The sequence below is a fragment of the Anthonomus grandis genome, chromosome 22, assembly GCF_022605725.1.
Source record: "Anthonomus grandis grandis chromosome 22, icAntGran1.3, whole genome shotgun sequence".
NCBI lineage: Eukaryota > Metazoa > Arthropoda > Insecta > Coleoptera > Curculionidae > Anthonomus > Anthonomus grandis.
Window position 1 is genome coordinate 8,551,773 of NC_065567.1, and position 20,904 is coordinate 8,572,676.

A 20,904-nucleotide genomic window follows, 5' to 3' on the forward strand; every position below is an offset into this window, starting at 1 on the left:
CACTTGAGGCATTGGTATAGGCAGGGGCACCAATTTAGAGAGAAAGTTACCACATGTACCTGTTGGGGTTATGTCAAGCGGTAACACTAATCGTACCCAAAAGACGGCCTACTTCGTCATAAGTGTTCACTCTTGGGACTCACTGGATGCGGGTAAATTAAAAGCATTCATTTAACTTAAAACAACTTTAATTACTCATGGAAATACGGTTTTTAGAACCGAGGATTAAAATATCGTGTTCATCCAACGAGAGATCAAAATGGAAGAGAGAGAGAGAGAAAAAAAACCAGAGCGCCAGAGTACAATCTGTCACTACTGTCTACTCAACAGATTCTAACATCACGTCAGCAGAGAGAGGAAAACATAATTAAACAAGGATAGCGATGTTTTACAGAGCGGATCCCTACATTGGAAGGATTTAAGCCTCGCATATATCTGAGTCTTATATCCTTGACAAGCCGATTTAAGTCGGGTAGATATTCATGCACTACGTCAGATGATATCAGGACGTATTTCTGAGGATCAGAGACGTCAGAAGGAAAATAAGAAACGTGCTGAAACGCCAAAGTATGAAGAAGGTCAGCTTGTGCGAATCAATAATGCTCTAACAGCTACAGGGGGAAGCAAGAAGCTATTCCCCAGGTTCAAGGGACCGTTCAGGGTATTCGAGGCGCTTCCCAGTGATCGTTATAAAGTGTAGGATCTACGGGAGAGTTGTAGAAAGAAACGGACTGTGGTGGCAGTCGACAGCATGAAACCCTGGATTGTACTAAAAGGTTAATATACGGCTAAGAATAGTAAAAATGGTTAGTAAAAGACTAACGAAAGTGAAACGGTTAGTAAACGACTAACACCCCTAATAGTTAGTAAATGACTAACGCTCTCAATAGTTAGTAAACGACTAACGCTCTGAAAGGTTAGTAAACGACTAACATATAAGATAAAGAACGGTTAGCAAATGGTTAACATATGAAATAGTTGACAGAGAATGATTGGTATACGACCATTAACGGACGTTGACGGTTAGAATAATGGCTAACATGTTATTTTCAGAATAATTAAGTTTTGGAGTTCTGAGGCCAGAAAAGAACTCAGGATGGCCGAATGTTTACAAGAAGAACGCAAAGACGGCCACTCAGCATTTCTACGATACCGCGCCAGAAAGTATAAACAAGAATGAAGGTTGTTTTTAAAAAGATGTAATGGGATTTTAGTTTAGGCTATCACGTTAAGCGGGCTCGTTGTATTATTCAGTTTAATAAATCGGTTTTATTTTAAATAACGTGGTTTTACTATTTTTCCCTAAAATAGTATTCTAACAATAGCAATTTAATTTATGACAGGTATAGCGTAAGCAAAAAAACGTTGATAATTTAGGCCACGTTCCTTAGGGTCCTTAAATAAATTAGATAACCGCCCAGTGACGTAAATGCGCAGAAACCCACCGCAAAACCCAAAAAAATCAATAGGTAGAAGTCGTGATATTTAGTTTAGTCTATCGAACATATAGGCATCCCTTTTTTGCAAAAGGAAAATGACAGAGACGTTAAAACTGCGCCGGCAATCTGCCTCCTCGATTCTTTAGACTGCCCTTGAAAATTTCATAATGTTATTGAAAGGATCAGTGTCGTATGGGACCGACTATGTGTTTAAAATTATGTTTAATTCCTTTTTAAGCGTTATTTGGGTGTCTAAAATATATGTATAAACACTCTAAACTTGCTGATTAAAAAACAATTTGATATGAATATAAATTTATCCAGAAAGCTTATCGTTTATATGCCTAGCAAGTAGTAAGCAAATAAAACGTATTTATGTGGTGACTGTAACGAAACTAACAAATTTCTCAAATATTAAAATTATTACGTTTGCAACTAAAACTTATTAGTTTATTATTCGTTTTTCATTTTCTCAGTAGTATTCAAGTGTATTAGTGAAATGCATAGTACACCACAAAAAGGCGCCTAAGTTATTGCTTTATTTTAAAATAGACCTGATTAGCGAGCAGTTGCTAAACAATTGGATATGACATGCGCACTGATTTGAACAATATGCCAACGTTATGAGGAGACTGGATCCTTTCATAGGTGATCTGGAATAGGCAGAAGGCGATTTACAACTGCTCGTGATGACAGCTTTATTGTGTCAACATTAAAAAATTGACGCCTTAATGCCATTCAAGTGCATCGACAGCTCCGTGATATGCGAAGAGTGGCTATAGTAAGATAAAGACTGCAGGAAAATAACCTGACCTCTAAAACACCTGCGATTGGTTCAAAAATGAAAACTCATCGGCAAGCACGCTTGCGTTTTGCACGGCATTATCTGAATTAAACGTTGGAATAGTGGAGATCTGTTCTCTTCTGGAATGAGATCAGAACATGACAGAAAGTGTAACCAAGGTCTTGACCTTGGTTACACTTTCTTCTCTCTTTTCTCTCCCTTCTCTCTTTCTCTCTTGAGAGTGATTTGCAGATTGCTGCTTTGAAGAACAGAGGGCTTACGGAGATGATTCCTGCAGAGAAAAACAAACCACCGAGAAGGGACAAAGCCGGGACCGATTTTTCTTGCGCATGTGCGAGCTTATTTGGTATACCTGTCTTATTGCCGGTCCCCTGCCAGCCGTCGGTTAGTCCGGTAATATTCGACGCCTAGTTCAGTCTAGTCAAGTGTTGCCTGGATTTTTCTCTGTCTTTATTTTTTGTGTGTGTTGTCATTGTGCTCTTTATTTTATTAAAAACTTTTATAATATGCCTTATACCTGTGCTTTTTGTGGATGTCATTCAAAGACAGGGTGTGGAAAACTATTAATTATGAACACCCTTGTGCACATTTTCCAAAAACCTTTATCTTCAAATTATTTATAAGGTTGAAAATATTTTACACCAATAAATATAATAATAGGGTCTTAAAAACAAATAAAGATAAAAATGTTCGAAAACTAAAAATTTTGCGGAATGTATAAATGTACCTAGGTTTAATTTAATTATTGCCAATGTATTTTTGTGTTTCATTATACAATGGGCCAATATTATTTCCTCAAAAAATAAAAGTTTGTTTAGAAGATTTTTTGTTTTCCATTATTTATCCTAAATGGTAATTTTTATAGTTGGCACTATACCGGGTGACAGAGGAAAAGGGGAGCACGCAATAACTTTTTTATTTTTCAAGATAAACAAATGAAATTTGGTATGTTAATAGAATGGTTATAAAGGCATATTTTGACGTATTCAATTGTTTTTGATCACTTCCGGTTGAACCGGAAATGACACGAACTTTCTTATTTTAAATGGGACACCCAGTTTATTTTTTCATACATTTGTTTATCTTGAAAAATAAAAAAGTTGTTGCGTGTTCCCTATTTCCTGTGTCACCCGGTATAGTTTAGGTATACCTATATCTTAACTATACCGACAGTAAAATAATGTAATAGTTTTGATTTCAAATTCCCAGTAAAATTTTTAATCTATTAATTGTCGTATTTCTCTTCGTGTACGGAACTATTAAATTGCCAAAACGATTTTTCTCCGTTACTTTATATGTAGCGCCAGTCATTTAAGCCCGCTCAAGGGCACCAAAATTGGACCCCAGAAAATCAACGGTAAATGCGGGTTTTGTCGCTTCTCGCTGGTTTATTTTTCTCTGATTCCTGTACGATCTGCGACGCATTTTCTAGAGGAGCAAGAACCAGCGCTGTGTTCATTCGTAGGTGCCACGGTGTTCACAGAAGAAGAGCTTTAACGGTTGATATATCGAGGAGATTTTAGCAAGCCATGTAGTACTTTACATCGAATACATTGAAGACGAATTTACCTTTAGGCATGATAATGCAAGGCCACACACCGCGAAGAATCGTGCAAGTTTACATTGCAGATACCTCAAACTTAATCCCAGCTAGTAGAATTAGTGTGGCTTAACATCCCACAAGAAATAATAGCAAATTTTATTAAATCTGTGCTAATCGTATGAGAAATGTTATTAGATGTTAGACGTATACCCTTTAAAACGATGATGTGTCACAATATAGGATAGTCATTATACATACCAAAGTAAGACGTCGATAAAATATTTCATTATTACCAGAGAATTTAGCTCACTCTTCGCTGGTACGTCCACCGATTTATTTTTGTTGGCACTGTTGAATAGACATTTTTATGCTGCTTACAATGATGTGTCACACGATAGGGAATAATAGACATTTTAATGTCTCCAATTAACCTCTATTTGACAAAACGTTCAAAACGTTCCCCTGCATATCTAGATTGATGTGGTTTTTTTTCTCTAAAGAAGTTACTAACGGTAGTTTGTATTCAAATGAAAGTACTGAATATTCCACGATACGATATACTTTTCCTACACGTATTCATCACGGAAAAATAGTGCTTCAAATAAAAAAACTCAAAAATACAAATTTGCTCAAGGCGAAATTTATTTTAGAAAAATGCAGTGGTACTTGTTTTTATTAAAAAATATTTACGATAAACCCCTTACGGATGCCACTGTAAAGATTATTTTTTTCTTGTATGTCAAAAAATGCCTCCTGATGCATTAAACACATCTGAAAATTTAAAAGAAAATATCTACATTGGTAGTAAAGTTATTTAAAAAAAAATTTTAACACTCTGTAGATCTGAAAGTAAGGCGTTTGGGACATACATTCATATAAAAATTCGTGTTTATTTTTTCTTGAAGAATCACCTTGTAAAGTTTGTCGGTAGAGTTCCTGGACACCCGGTTCAATATACCACAATTTAAGCTTAAATAGACACGTTTATTATAAATTCTGTATCAACAATTATTTAACGACTAAAATAAAGGTTTTATAATGGTTTTCTCTAACTAAAAATCCAACGACAACTTTCGTTGAGGTAATCGTATTTGTTTAGATTTTTATAGAAAATGTGACTATTTTTAAATAGTTCTAAATTTATTCCTCTGACCTCTTTAAATTAGTAACATTCTCTAAAAATTTCCCTTTTTGATCGTTTTTTTTTGCTTTATAATTTGTTATTAATATATGAATATTGATTAAATGGTAGATCACATTTAGTCAATATTCATATCGATCATGTTCTTATTCTTCCTCTGCATGACAATTTTAAAATAAAGGAAAAGTAAAATTACACTAAAAATAAACACAAGGGGACTATTATAAGTTTTTATTTTTATATTTTCATCCAATGAACACATTGTTAAATATAATAATTCATAATATAGGTAATAGGATTAATCAACAATTTATAGATAAAAACTCATATAAAACAAGAATATATAGAATTTAAAATTAAGTAACAAAGTAAGATTAGGACCTGGGACAATAACAAAACATAACAACATATTTAATATCTATAAGTATGTATGAAATTAATAATATGTTTAAAACGTGTTACGAAAGTAATAGTTTAAACATTCTTAAAGAACGATTATAACTTTCAAATTCTTGCAAATAACCATTAAAAATCAATAATTGTTCTTTTCAAAATTTACTATTACTTGCAACACCTAATTCGACTTAACTGCTTTGAATATTATCTGCTTTAAAAATTAATTTTATGGCACCACAACCAATTACTTTTTTTATAAACTCTCTACAAACTTAATACTTTTCTAAAGTGGCAATTTTTTTTCTAATTATCTATACTATATCTTCATATAAAAGAACGAAAAATCCTTTGAAAGTATAAGGAGAATACGTGATATATTTATGCGTTTCTTAAGATAGGATCTTTGTTGTTGTATTTGTTTAAAGTTTTTATCTTAATTTATTTTTAACTTACATAGGTTTACTGTAAAGAAATATCACTTAGTAATCCTAAGTAATTTTAATATATTCCACCATTTTTATTTAATGTATGTTATAACTGGTCATTTTAAGCAATTGATTAAAATCATTTTCATACATGATTAGGAAAATGGGTTATATATACTTTCAAATATTTTTTCGTTTGTTAAGGACATTTAAAAAGTCCTAGGCCCTACAATAGAGCGAAATTTTTATAAAATGTTCATTTGTATTACTAAAGACGCCATCTTGTGAACTTACAAGCACCAACCGTCATAAAAAGTTGATGTAAAAATGGCGTAATTAACCATTCCTCTACCTAAAAACTTTTTGTTTCTTACCAAGATTTTTATCATTATTTTAGGAACAATACGAAAAATAAAGTTTTAAGAATATCTCTATGTATACAGAACAAGAAAATATTAAGAAAAATTATATAAAAACTAATAGCATAATACATTATTGACTAGAGTGAAATACGTTAAATATTATTTAGATTTGAAAAGATCAACAAAATGTAATATAATATGTATACTCCAAAAAATAAGAAAATAAAAAGATTTTTTTTTTCGAGGATGTTTATATGTAGCACGATAATATATAAATCCTAGTAAGTAAAAAATTAGACTGTTCTTATAATAATGGTACTAATAAAAACATATAAGTTAGATATTTTAAAAGAATTTTGGTAAGATACTTCAAGTTGTATCAAACAACGCATAAAAATTATTAAATTGAGTTTAAGGCTATTTTTGATCACTATCTTATTATACTTTATCGTTACCTAATAAATGCAAAAAGGTTGCTAAGACATAATACGTATTCCACAGTTATCTTCAACACAATTGTATTTATAATAATCACATATGCTTATAATACGTATATCTAAATAATCCGTGTTAAATAAAATACAAGTACCTAAAACTGAAAAGTTTGTTTTAAAAAATTGCACTAATTTTAACTCGCTCTATAACTGTGACACATATAGTAAATATTTTTGAGCCACCCTGGACATATTCTATAGATTTTAATACACATCAAATAGGAGCTAAATTCTAGTAAATTATATAAACAACACCTAATAAATTACTATTGATTGCTTCATATAGAGTCAACAGTTTAAATAATAAAAACTATTTCACCAGTCCAAAATTTGATTGTCCAAATAGATTCTTTTCAATAATTTTTTTTTATCAATTAAAGCTCGGAGAATATTTTTTTTAAGGGTGGACTCAATTTAGAGGTGAAGGTTATGCAAGGGATTCTTAAAACTAACATTCATTTACAGTTTTATTGCCACAGCCAATTTTGGAGCTAAACTCTATTTTCCATGTTATCTTTGATCTTTTGATTTTAATAGTTAACAGCAAAGTTGCTGTGAGAAGATAACACGAATGCACAGTACTTACTAATATATTTTCGGTTTTCATTGTGTTGAAAATAACTCTTTAGGAATTAACTGGAAAATTTAAATATGAGCTACTTAGCTATTAATAAATACCACGAGCATTTACTAATACCGGATTTTTCTAAACTCGAACTAATACAGGATGGTCAATAATCCTATAAGTATATTGAATTAGTGTAATCACATTTTTTTAAACTTCACAATAGTGTTTTAAAATATTGTTTAATAATTGGATCCATCCAAAAAAAATTAACAAAAACTGAAAACGTTAATCTAATTCTGTTCTAGAAAGAATTTTGTTCAGTATTTTATTTTCTTATGAATATAATTATACAGCAAAATATAAAAATCAAAATTAATACTAACTACCTCTGTTAGTAGTAGGATCTGTAGACTCATTTAGGAATCTAGCGCTATAGGGTGTTCCAAAAGTAATAATACTTTTAACTATATTCATATCAACAGAATACATATTATTTAACTGATTAGAGTATTCAAAATATACTGGAACACAAAACAATTATATCCAGGGTGATATTAAAGATACAGACATGCAAAAGGATTAAAACTAAAAGGTAAATACTTTAAACAGACATATGGACTTATTTATCATTTAACTATGGTAGGAGTCTACAAGTATATCATTGCCTGCTCAATTTAATATAAATAACATTTAATATAATATAAATAAAATATACCTATATGGACTATGCAACATTGTCTATGTAAATAATTATATATTTCATATCACTATATAAAATGGCTTAAATGCTTTTGGTATGTATGGAATGTCGCGCTTTTGGAAACACCCTCCGTCAGAAAAAAATTTCTATAACATAAAAAACATTTACTTAAAATGCTCTCAAGAGATTGTAGTACATATTAATTTTCTTACTCATTCTATCACCCTATAATTTGACTATTATAGTTACACAATAGTTAAGTACAATTAAGTTAGTATTGCTCGAATAGAATTTAATGGTGTTTAAAAGTAGGTACACGATAATCCGTTCCTTAACTTAACTTCACCTTACATTTATTTAAGACAATAGTAGTTGAGGTGTAGGATATTGCTCTAAAATTTTAGCATGCATTTTTTGGTTATATGTATATATAAGGGTTCTTAATTAAAAATTTAAAGGATTTATGGGAACTGCTCTAGACTCTGACTGATGACTTTATTGTAAAAAATGTACAGTAGCATCCTTATTATATTAGTAGGTCAATAAATCATATGAATGCCTATCCTAATTATAGAAGAATAAGTAATCTTTAGAAAAAGTTATTTCTGGATCCGCGAAATGAAATGTATAGTTTAGTTCTATTATTAAGGGACTCAACTTGTCAATAATAGTAGCTCAGCAATACCGCTAAATAACATTAAGAATTGTGTATATAACTATGTAGTATCTAATATTATTTGTTTTGATTTGCATATAATAAAAAAAAACAATAACCGCAGTTTTTCTGTAGTGGTAATATGGCACGAGTAATTCGCCTAATAACTCGCCATTATGATAAAATTCGATAATCTACGCTATATATTCGATAATGATAATTATCGATTATACAGTGCTTTCATTTAAAATCGAACCACCTATAATAACTCTCTTAATAGACATTACCCGATGGAGGTTCCCATTTGATATATCAAAGTAAGGTTAGTTAGAGGCTAAAAGGTAATTGATAGAACTTTATTAAATGCAAATGAGGAAGACCTCTTTTCTGAGTGGTTCTTTTTGAAATGAAAACACGGTATCTATTTTAGGTTTTATTTATAATATTAAAGAAAATGGTAGAAGAGTGTTAATTTTAAAATAATGTAGATTATAATAAATTCCTTTTAAATTGAAAAAATAAGAGAATAAATATTAATATTACTTGAAGGCTCATTTTTCCAGTTAAAAATTTTTCTTTTTAAAATAATAATTGGTCCAAATATATACCGAAAGCAGTAACATGAGAGCATGTTTCATATTTCGTTTACTACTTTTGAATAAAACAGCCGAGTTTGATTTTAAAATGAAGCATTGTACATTTAAGAGTAACAATACACAAAAAAGTCAAATAAGGCGCGTGCCCATACGGCGAACGAATATAAGCAAAGAAATGCTTTTGCTTGGTCTAACTGGAATAGCAAACAAAAGCCTAGGCTCATATTTCAAACGTAAAGCATTTTCACGTACATTCAGTAAAAAAAAGTGATCGACTAAAAAACAGAAAATCAAATCGTTCATTAAACTTGAAACAATTCGCAAAAACTTTTGCAACAGCAAATGTTATATTTGCGTCCCGACACAGCTAGCGGTATCTGGACTAAAAGAAATTTAGATTTATTATTTTTAGATAGAGCAAATACATGTACGTTCGCATTTATACGCGTTATAGTAACTGCAAGTGTTTAGGGTTCAAGGTGGCAAATGAAAAAAAAATGAAAAATAACTGATATTAAAAAAAGTTATTCTAATCATCATAGGCTGTTATAAATAATATTGAAAATACAAAAAAGCTATTAAAAATTAGCTATTGCAAGAATAAATGTCATCCGATTAATAATCGCTGCAGACCCATTGTCTGTGTTTAATAATGTTATCTCAAGCCCTATTATATGCGAATCATATCAGCTCACCCGTAGTTTGACCAGCTAAACTAGCCCCATTATGTAGCTCAATTGGCATTCTCGACCCCCTATACGTTCGAATCTTTTGTTGCCAAAAGATAGCGTGAAACCATATACATATAAAATAAAATATAGAACATTCTAGGTATATGTGTGTAACACATCTCAAGAACCAGAGAAAGTAGTTTTTGTATCAGACTGACCGCTACCTTAAAGACATCTCTTATATATAAATCTGATGTAAGTTGTAAACTTTTAGGGTATACATTTATTTGAACTTTTCAGAAAAATACTGAAAGTTAAATGAAGAATATTTATAGGTTTGTAGCTAACATAGTTATCGCTTTTTATCTTTTTCCTCTGGGTTACAACTTTAAAAATTTTATGTAAGAATAAACCTAAAAGAGTTACTTTATTGATTTATTTATTTTTTAACTAAGCTTGTCATCACTGGTTCTGCTAATTAAAATAAATATCATAGTATTAAATCATGTTAAATTGTTGTTACGGTGTAATTGACTTTATTGCTTTAACGTCGGTGCAGCACTTAATTAAAGCCTGGTAAAATAGCCGTAAAACTAATAAAATAACTGAACATTTTACCAGTACAAAAGTATAAGTTTTCTAAGTCTATAGTAAAACGTCATTGTGTATATTTTTAGTATTTATATTTGTATATGTTGTAACTTTATTTATAATATGCTTTATGTAAGGCGGATAATTTTTATTGGAACTAATTAGAAGAAGGAAGGTGACTGTATTGCTCTTGGAAGTTTAGAAATGAAAGATGATTTTTTGCATTTAGAGCAATTGATATATTGTTCAATGTAGGCAAATCGCTTTCGGCCCTTGGGCCAATTGTCAATTGTCTACATAAAAGCGCTTTGCTTGCAAGAAACAATAAACATTAAACAATTGCTTTAAATACAAAAAAACATACGTTTATGTTTAATACTTTTTAATTAAAGAAAAATTATTACAACCTTCCAAGTTTACTTACATTGTACTTTGCTAAGATTTTTTTGTCAAATTGTTTCTGCGCTGGAAGCAATGGTTGATAGTTCAACGACATTTGCATTTTTAATTTAACATATGACAGCTATAGGTAAACTGTGCCTAATATATTCATTTAATGTTTTTTTGTACTAAATATAATATTAAACAATAACTGTACGTTAATATTACTGAAGTATTTTACTGTTAGTTAAAAACTCCGAAAATTATTCCTTGCGAATTAAGATTTATTTTCCACATATATTTTTTGTTTTAGTTAAATAAACTGATTTAGCTAATTATTTTTGGCGGTAAAGCAATAATGATTATTTTGTTCAAATTACCTAGAGTCTTAAGTTCAGCGGTAGCTTATTATAATACTGGTCAATACTTTACATGTACATGAGTGAATATGTTTGAAAAAACGGTTTTTTGCACCTGTTTATAGTTCTGGTAACAGCAGCCATACAACAAACTGTTATTTGAGAATTCATTACAACAATGCTTAACTATGTAATCTTCACTTATGTTTTTTTTTTGAAAACTGTCATTACACAGAGAATTTTAAGGGTAACCAACTAAAACTGATCTCTGACTTTTATAATAACGTAGAGTTGAATAATGTTAAATTGAACGTAGAGATGACCGAGAGGTGCGGCGTATTGCATTTCAGCTCTTAGCGGCAACCGCAAGTGAGGAATCGCTGAAGCATGATCGTTCTCTTTTTAAGTTAACCCTTTGCCTATGAATTTCTGTTACATGTTAATGCAGGGAGAAAATTGCAAATTGCTCGGCGTGTATATTTATATATATATTTTTGGATAACTGGTTGTCTCTATACAATTTAAGTCGATATTTTATAAGTAATGTGACTTGTTTAGCAAATACAGAGTATCAAACTTATAGAATTTACATGAAACTTGGCATGGTTTTTATTCTAATGTTGTTAATAATTCACAAAAATATAACAAAAATTCCGATCTTCATTTCAGTCGGTCTTCTAAACCAGTCATATTTTATTTAAAATGGCATACATTATCTACTTTGATAACTTTTTTCATTAATTACTCTCTGGGTTTAATCTTGGGTTACAGTGAATAAATTAAATTACTTAACATGCTTCTACATTTCAAAAATTTTGTTGGCATTCAAACATAAAAATGAATTATAAAATCTTTTTATATACGTATTAAAATGCTAAGCTTATGCTCTTAGAACTTAAATTCACATATAAGTAAATCCTCTCAAACTTCATCGGCGAGTTTCTTAAGCCGCGTATCCACTGGCATTAACATTTGTAGCAATATTTGTAAACGTTTGCTAATATTGATAAACGCTTGCAAAACGAAGTACCCACCGATCAGCACATGTTGTTTGAAATTGTTCACAAAGCAGTTTTGAAAGCGTTTGTCGCGTATCCAGGTCTTTTTTTATTTTGACGAAAACCGAGAATAGAAAAATTGTAAAAATGGCCCCGTTAAGTAGAAAAAAACTTGCCGCCTGTGCTGCATTAGTATTTTGTGCACTAATAGAAAAAGAAAAGAAGAAAAAAAGCAGGAAACATAGATTTTGGGTGTCTCATTTTTTAAAAACTAGAGTTTCTATGCAGCTGATTTCTGATATCAAAACTGACAGGAGTAGCTTATTCGAAAATTTTACTCGAGTTTCGCCAAGAGATTTTGATTTTCTGCTCTCAAGAATTTCTCCAGAAATATCTAAAATTGACACGAACTATCGAAAGTGCGTCTCTGCCGAAATTAGACTGGCCATCATACTTCGCTTTCTAGCGACAGGAGATTCCTATGCCAGTCTTATGTACCTCTTCAGAGTTTCGAAGCAGCTCATTTCTAGAATAATTCCTGAAGTATGTGCCGCCATCATGAAAGCATTAGCGAGCTATGTAAATATCTATTTATCTACAAACGTAAAATATTGCGTCTCCACTGAAATCAGGCAGAAATCCACAAACAAGTCAAATCCTTTGAAGTTACCGACTTTTCGCGGAACAGTGACAAACGCCTGCAAATGTGAGTGACCGACGTATCCACCGGATAAACATCGTGTTTGTAAACGATTGCAAATGTTTCTAAACGTTCCGTTTGTCAGGTGGATACGCGGCTTTAGACAACAAAATGAAGAAAGTGTCTATAAATATTCGCAAACGCTTTATTCATAAATATTTATATGAACTTTATTTGTTAATTATATTTATTTTTTCCATTTAACCCTGTAAGTATTATCTTCGCTTAAAAAAATGTATTAGTATTATTTATATAAATTAAGTAGACAAGGGTTTTGATTTATTTTATAAAATTCGGTCATTAACAAAATTATTAAATTTAAGAAGCATGTAACTAACTAAATTATTTAAACTTTATCTGTCAATTATCAAAGAAAACTTGTCAAAGTTGTTGTAAAAAAGTACGAGATTAACTAAAATCTTCCAGTTTAAGAGGAATAAAAAATAAAATGTGAAAATCAAACACAGCCATGATTTTTATATACTTATCCCTAAAATCTTGGAAAAAAATTTAAAAAAAATTTTATAGCCTGCTGTAAGATAATTGTTAATAATAGTTAATATTAGCTATATTGTGTTTTTATGTATGCATACTGTAGAATAATAAATACTTGCTTTAATTAACGTAGTGAGCTAAATGTAATTTACCAACGATTTAAGTTGATCGCTCGAAATATTTATTCAGCTAGATATGAGCATCACAATCATTGTTATTGACTCACTACTTCTGGCCGGTATTAATTGTAGAAAACTGAGCAGTTTTTATAATATAGTTAGATTATTTTGATTTAAAAAAATAGTTACGTAAGGACACACTAACAATCACGCTTAAGTCCAGATTGTACGATAAATGTAAATAAATCTAACAGTTTAATTTCTCATTACGATCTAGTATTATTTTAAAGAAGAATATTAATCTCTTTGGTTAAAATAAATCACTATTCCTTTTAGTAATTCCCTAATACATACTTTAAAAATACTGTAAATTGGGTTCTCAGACTTTGAAAATGTCAGAAAAAAAGCTAGCGGCAATAAGAAATATTAGGCCTATTTTTTAGAGTTGATATAAAAAATAAATATTCGCATCAAGTCATTCTCTGATTTTAATGTCTTGCTATCTGAAATTCAGTATACTGCTGTCATAAAATAAGAGTTTAAGTCTACAAAAGGCTGTATGTACCGCTGGCAAAAATATTTTATAGTCTGCAATCCCATGCAAAAAAAATGAGATGTGTATGTAAAGGTTCGACAGAGAAAACTTTGCTATCAATACATCGCTGCATTCTGTTAAATTATTTTGCCAACCGTATATAATTATGACTAACGTACAGGATGCTATTTTATTTTATATGTATCTTACTTAAAACTTCTAATTTGCTAGAATCCTGATTCTTTCTTGTGATAGCAGCATACATATAAAATTATTGGCCGTAGAAAATTGGTAGTACTATAGCAGATATTTCCCTCACATATAAATAATAATCCCATGTAACAACAGAAATTTTCAGCATTGATTGCTTAGCAGATTGGTAAAAATTCATGTCTTAGGCAAAGATATTCTAGGTGAAGTTTGTATTAATAATATTTGAAAATATTACAATTTTGACATGAATCGAATTTAAAAGATGTTGAAACTAGCGCGCGTTTTCAAAACGATTTCTTAGATTAGATTTAATTAAAGGAAAAGTTTATTATACAATACAATGTATTGAATATCGAATTAGATAAGGTTTTAAATCCTTCCATATTTACCCCTTCCGCCTCCGATACGGTGCTCTTTTATCGAAATATAAAGATAAACTCGCCCGCATGGTTTCATACAAAATATCCCAAATTTGGATGCTTGTACAAATGCTTCCGATAATTACAATATACACTGTGGGAAATTTTTGCTGTTAAAAATTTGCATTATCCGCGGCTTGTTAAATTTCAATAAAATATTTAAATGTTAGCCTAATTGTGCGAAAACGTATTTCTGATTCGAATGCCAGAACAAGGCATATTTCTTTTGTCGTTGTATATTATGGCTTTTGTTAAGGGCGTTTATTTCCTGAAAATTTGTTATATAACAAAACAATTTTATTCTTATAAGGAAAACTATAACTGAGAACCCTCGAAAAACTAACATTAAGTCTGCCTTTTTGCTTATTTAATTTTCAATATCAGCGTTTTGGCTACTATCACCAGCATAGCTGATGAGCCCCCGAAATTAGATTATGAATATATAGTGATTACTTCCTGACCACCTCCTCTCACCATTAATACTTTCTCCATTCCCTCAGAAAGGACCTCCAAAAAGTCTAGATCTGTAAAAAAAAACTTAAATAAATATAAAGTATTTTCTTTATAAAAAAACAATGGCTGATATACACAAATAAAAACAGTAGGAAACAAGGAAAAAATTGCATTTTATTTTTAGACAAAAACATTTGTTTCTAAGATAAATTGTATTTATTATATCTCTGATTTATGTCATTCTTTTAATTGTACCTAATCACACTCATCATATTACTGAGTGTCACAGATAGTCTTACTTAAAGAATCACCTCTTGAAGTTGACTATTTTTAGAATAGTAATAGGCAAAACTGTGCAATTTTTTGTATTCGCATTTCGAAACCGAAAAATTTTTTGACATCCTTTCTTTTACTATTACAATAACATATTTATAAAAATATACAATTTCCATTATTCAGGTTTTGAAAAAATGGGAAAAAATTAAGATGCTTTTTGTTTTTCAATTTTTTTATAGTCAAATCATAAAACTTATTCATTATTTATGGATTTTTAAACTCAAAGTTACTTACAGTAAGTTTGTCTTCCTGGTATAGGATTTTTTGGAGGGGAGGGCAAATTCAAAATCACAAGCTGTGAATCCTTCGACATAGATCGAATTGTTTCATTTAGCCTCATAGCTGTATGTAAACGGCGAAGTGTGTCAGCCTCTCTGTAATTTAAAAAATAATGTGAGTAAGCTCAAAATAATAGAAAATATCAATTAACGTACAAAGAAAAGCTAAGATCCTTTGAAAATTCATCGCCATGTTCCTTGAGGCTCTCTTTCTCTGAGGCTCCATCCTCTTTTTCATTAATATTGTTCTCACAATCTTCATTAGCGTTTGGCTATTTCAGAAAAAAAAATTAAATATAGCATATATAGTATAATGCATATTTTTTATTTAAATTGCCAATATAAGAAAGCACATGCGATTGCATCTGTCAGGGCTCTATTTTTATTAAAAGCACAACGTTTTCATAAACCTTCCCAATGAAATCCAAGTTGCAAAATTGGGTGTTTATTAAATATATTATTGGTATACATGATTTATGAAAGAAATACAACATTACAAGTACAAATTAAAAGTCATGACAATTCCTCAAGTGCCCATAAGAAATATCATTTTCATAAAGCCAATCAGTTTCGAATTTTTTTTTTCCCATACAGCAGCGAATTTCACAAGTAAACTATAAAACATTTGGGGAATGTCTTCATTCCGATATCACTATATCTCCCCTTTTTTTCTAAAGGCAATGATACTGCTTATGGGGGTTGAACAATTGGGAACTCTTTTAGGTTTGTTTTTGAAATAGTTTTTGGGTCAAAAGTAAAAAATGTTTTTCAATTTGTGTGCCCTTATTTATGTAATTTACCTCATTTGAAGGCTCTCTGCGATTTTCTTCCAAATCATTATCTTTCTTGTTGTCTGTATTATTGCTAACGGATTTGGGCGCCTCTTCAAACCTGACTTTTGATGGAGTTTTTTCAATTGAATGATGCTGATCTACTACGGATTGTACCTAAAATAATAAACGTTTTGTAAATTTACTGAGACCACAATTTAAAAACCTAGCACATGACTTTCTTAACTAAAAGGTTATTTTACAGGAATCATGGCAGTCCTCGAAATGAATATAGTCATACAGAGAATAGCCTTGAACTAAGCTCATTTATTTCTTATTTAATTTAGCTATGTCATTAATTTAATTTATAAGTTTTGTAAACCGCAAGCAACTTTGTGTTACTTTCTGAATTTGGTTTAACTGTAATGGCTCAAGATTACAGATGTTTTGCAGAAAGTGTGTCAATTTTTAAGGGTGGATGATGGTACCTCTAATAAATAAAATTCTGTAAGTTCTTAGTTCATTGAAGATTTTTTTACACTGAAAAAAGTTGGTTTTTATTGACATAACTTTTGTTATAATAAACGGGTTTGTTATAAAAGGTTGCATTAATAAAGCTATAAATAAGATATTTTACTAGAAGAAATAAGAAAAATATTAATTAAAAAAGTAGTGCATTAAAACTTCTCTAATTTGTACTCTGTTCAATGGTTATTCCAATTATTAAAAAAAAAATTACTAAAAACTAAAAGGCTGGCAAAATTTAAATGACCATGTATTACTAGAAGTCTCATCTATCCGTCCTTAAAGTTTGACTCATAAACTGCCAAATACCATTTATATTAGCAGCCCGTTAACAAGTAATAAACTTTTTCAATTAGTTAAAAAATTATAAATGGGTTTTAAGAATGAGAAAAAGTCAGGTAAAACACGTATTAATATTAAACAACAAATGTTGATGTGCAAAAAATGTAGGTGTATTTTGTGTACATTTCATAAAATTATGCATAGACAATCAAGCAACATACTATTTTAGTGGGAATGTGCAGGCAAAACAAATCCAATTTTCGAACTAAATAACAACACCCTTATTGAAAGTAACAGAATGTAATAAGCGCTGATGCTATATATTTGTAACATTGGAAAGGAATTTTATATTTTTTAATTTAGCTACAAATATATAAAAAAAAGCAACAAGATTAATACATAGTTCAAGAAAGTTCACAGTGGTAAAAATTAAATTTTATTCTGCCAGCTCATTTCCTCTTAAATAAGGTGGATTACGAATCATTTTTTACCAGAGATATATTTTCTTGTACTCCTCCATTCGTAAGCGTCTAAATAAAAAATCATAAAGAGGAAAGTAAGTAAACTCAGATATAGCAAACAAGAGAATCAGGGCAAATTAGAAGAATAAATAAAGAGGATAATTTATGTATAAATATAGAGAGAAAGCAAAAACAATGTTAAAGTGTAGAAGTTTTGCATTAAAAGCCTCATGTTTATTATTAAAATAAATTATTGTATTCTATTGTAGTTTAAGAAACTTACCATTCCCATTGATTCCTTTTTATTAAGATGTAATTCTCGCAACATTTGAGTACGCTGTTCCATTAGTAGAGTTCTCTCATTTGCATAGGCAGAGATATCCTTGTCGGACTATTAAGCATTAAATTTTGATTAAAATTAAAACGATAATACAACATGTTAATAATGTAATTAGGATACATATACATATATATACAGATCGTGTTTTCGTTCGTTACTTATAGGAAACCGCATAGAGGCGAAATTTTGCAACGTCGCGCGTGTACGAGTGCCTGAGACAGAGCACCGCCCCGGCCGGCCCGAGGACGGGATTAGTAAACATCTGACTTTCGTGGGAGCAGCGTCGTTTGGGGACAAAATGTCCCAAAATATTACGCAAAAATCCAGGCATTTTTAAAATATTTATTCTAATGCGGGTTTTACAGACATGGCAATGTGTAAAACCCGCATAGAATTGTAATCTTAAAATGTTTAATATGCTGTGTTTTGCATAATGAAAATTAAAGCGTTATTCTAATAAAAAATAAAATATCAACTCTGATAAAAATATAATAAAAAATCAGAAATAAAACTCTAATAAACAAACTTAACAACATATCATTTTTTTGAATAAAAGGCTCAAATAAACCGCCTTCTTTCGCTAAACAAAAACTTAACCTATCGTAAAAGCTATTTCGCACCTCCAAAAGAGTTTCAGGTAAAATGGAATTGGCACCTTCAACAATTTTATTTCGCAACTCCTCTAAATTTGTTGCCCTACTAAATTCAAGCTTGTAAATGGTCTGCTTAAGGTAACCCCACAGATAAAAGTCATTTAGAGACAAATCTGGAGATCTAGGAGGCCATTTAATATCGCCAGTCCCACTAATAAGGCGGTTAGGAAAAGTATTTGTTAAAAATTCTTTTACCCTAGCCGCGTTATGAGCAGGACAGCCATCTTGCTGAAAATAAACCGATCCCAGGTCTTCATCAGGTAGGATTTGAATGGCAGGAAGAACTTGGTTTTGCAGAAACTCAAGGTACTTTTGGACGTTTAAAGTGCCATCAATAAAAAATGGCCCTATAACATTGTCGCTCAAAATACCTACCCAAACATTCAATTTCTGAGGATACTGGGTACGAAACTGAAAACTTCTGTACTCGTTTTCCTGAGACCAATCACGAACAATGGAAGTATTGTGTTTGCCATGTAATGGAAAAGAAGATTCATCAGAAAACAAAATATTTTTCAAAAAATATTCGTTTTCATTTGCCTTTTCCATCATGGTTTCACCAAATTCCATTCTTTGCCACTGGTCTTCAGGAAATATTTCCTGAGTTTTTGAATACTTGAAACATTTGTACCCATATTTTTTTCCAGATACGAGCAACAGTTTTATTGCTCATTCCCAGTTCCTCTCCAACACTTCTAGTGGACCGTGTCGAATCAAGTTCTAGGGTACTGCAAACCATTTCTTCCCGCCGTTCTATATCCTGGACCACTTCAACAGGTGGTTCTTGACGTTTTGTGTGGCATTTTTTACAATCTTGAAGACAAAAAGATGTCTCAAAATTTGTGACCACATTTAAAACCGTTTTTGCACAAGCAATCGGTCTATTCTCAAATGTCACCGAAAACAAATCTCTGCATTGTACTGCCGAATTGCCTCCATAAAACCATTTAATTAGTTGAACTCTTTCGGAAGGGGTATAAACAGCCATAGTGAAAAAAACATGAAAATAACGCTCAAAAATTATTAATGCAACGTGCAGTAACACAGCAAAGTAAGGTCTGCTGACTCCCGGTTCAAAAAATAAAAACGAAAAATTCCGCCGCCTGCAAGCCGCAACCAAGCGGTGTTGCCATTATTTTGGCTAATACGTAGCTCACGATAAGACGATCTGTATAACATACATACACAATTTAATAAAAAAGTAAACATAAGGGTTACTAAGAAGGGCGTATGATTTTATGATTTAAATTCAGAATAATTAAATTAGATTTAAGAAACTACATTACAATATTGATACGATTCTTAGTTAAAAAATTATGAAATGGAGAGAAAGTAGATTTTTTAAGACTTTTGGTAATTTTAAGTAACAAATTTTCCAGTAAATACACTACCAACCAATAACGAATTGTAAACTACTACTTTTAAAGTCATAAACTGCGAATAATCAAATGAATATATAGTGAAGAAATAGTCCATACTTGCAGTGGAGTCGTACAAAAAATTTCAAAAAATTGAAAACAATAGTAATAGAGGGTTTTTGATATGTAATCAAACCCTGGGGCGTGTGCCTGTTACCAATTTTAAACTTTTTACCCCCTGATGATGGACACCACTGTGTCCGAAATATGTAGGGAATTTTAAGCTAACTAAATGTTTAATAAATAAGTGGAGGGAGACTGAAGGATTTTCATTTTACCTTAAATGAATATATGATTTTATTTATTTATATTGACCCACATTATTTATTATTTCGGCAATAATAGTACATATATATTACATAATAAGTGCTGTGAGGCCGTGATTTGTGACTATCGTTTTTTTTTTCAATTTGAGTTGACCCTCGATAACTATATTTCATAAAAAGCGTATCGAAAATGTGTTTATGTAAACTCATAAAAAAAAGTGATATAGTTGAAGTTGTGTATTTTTACTGTATTTTGGGTTTTATTAGGCCACAAAAATTTATAAATATATAGAGGTACAAAATGCAATGCTTAATCCAATAACATTAGAAGTGTAGGTTCAAGAGCCGCTTACGTACCGTAGAAATTTTTTTTTAGGAAACTTTTTTATCCTCTAAGACTATAAATTATTTAAAAGCTGATAACCATTACAGACTAGAAAGTGGTGGTCCTCAGATATTTTCCACCCTTATATTTCACAAAGTATAATACGGTATTTACAAGATATAATTGCTAAAA

General features: G+C 30.7%; 1 protein-coding gene across 4 annotated transcripts in view; it reads right to left on the bottom strand.

Annotated features, from left to right (window-relative positions):
* Positions 1–7,527: 7,527 nt before the first annotated feature.
* The window catches only part of LOC126748997 (solute carrier family 12 member 6), a 272,321-nt gene continuing 258,944 nt past the window's right edge, over positions 7,528–20,904 (bottom strand). For 3 of the 4 annotated variants that reach the window (XM_050458586.1, XM_050458588.1, XM_050458589.1), the window contains 6 exons: positions 17,994–18,101; positions 17,741–17,779; positions 16,473–16,619; positions 15,829–15,944; positions 15,629–15,768; positions 7,528–15,129 (listed from right to left, as the gene is read on the bottom strand). In XM_050458586.1, coding sequence (XP_050314543.1) covers positions 15,038–15,129; positions 15,629–15,768; positions 15,829–15,944; positions 16,473–16,619; positions 17,741–17,779; positions 17,994–18,101 — 642 coding nt within the window. In that variant the 3' untranslated portion in view covers positions 7,528–15,037. The remainder of the gene's footprint in view (positions 15,130–15,628; positions 15,769–15,828; positions 15,945–16,472; positions 16,620–17,740; positions 17,780–17,993; positions 18,102–20,904) is intronic. The other variant, XM_050458587.1, reaches the window with a different exon arrangement.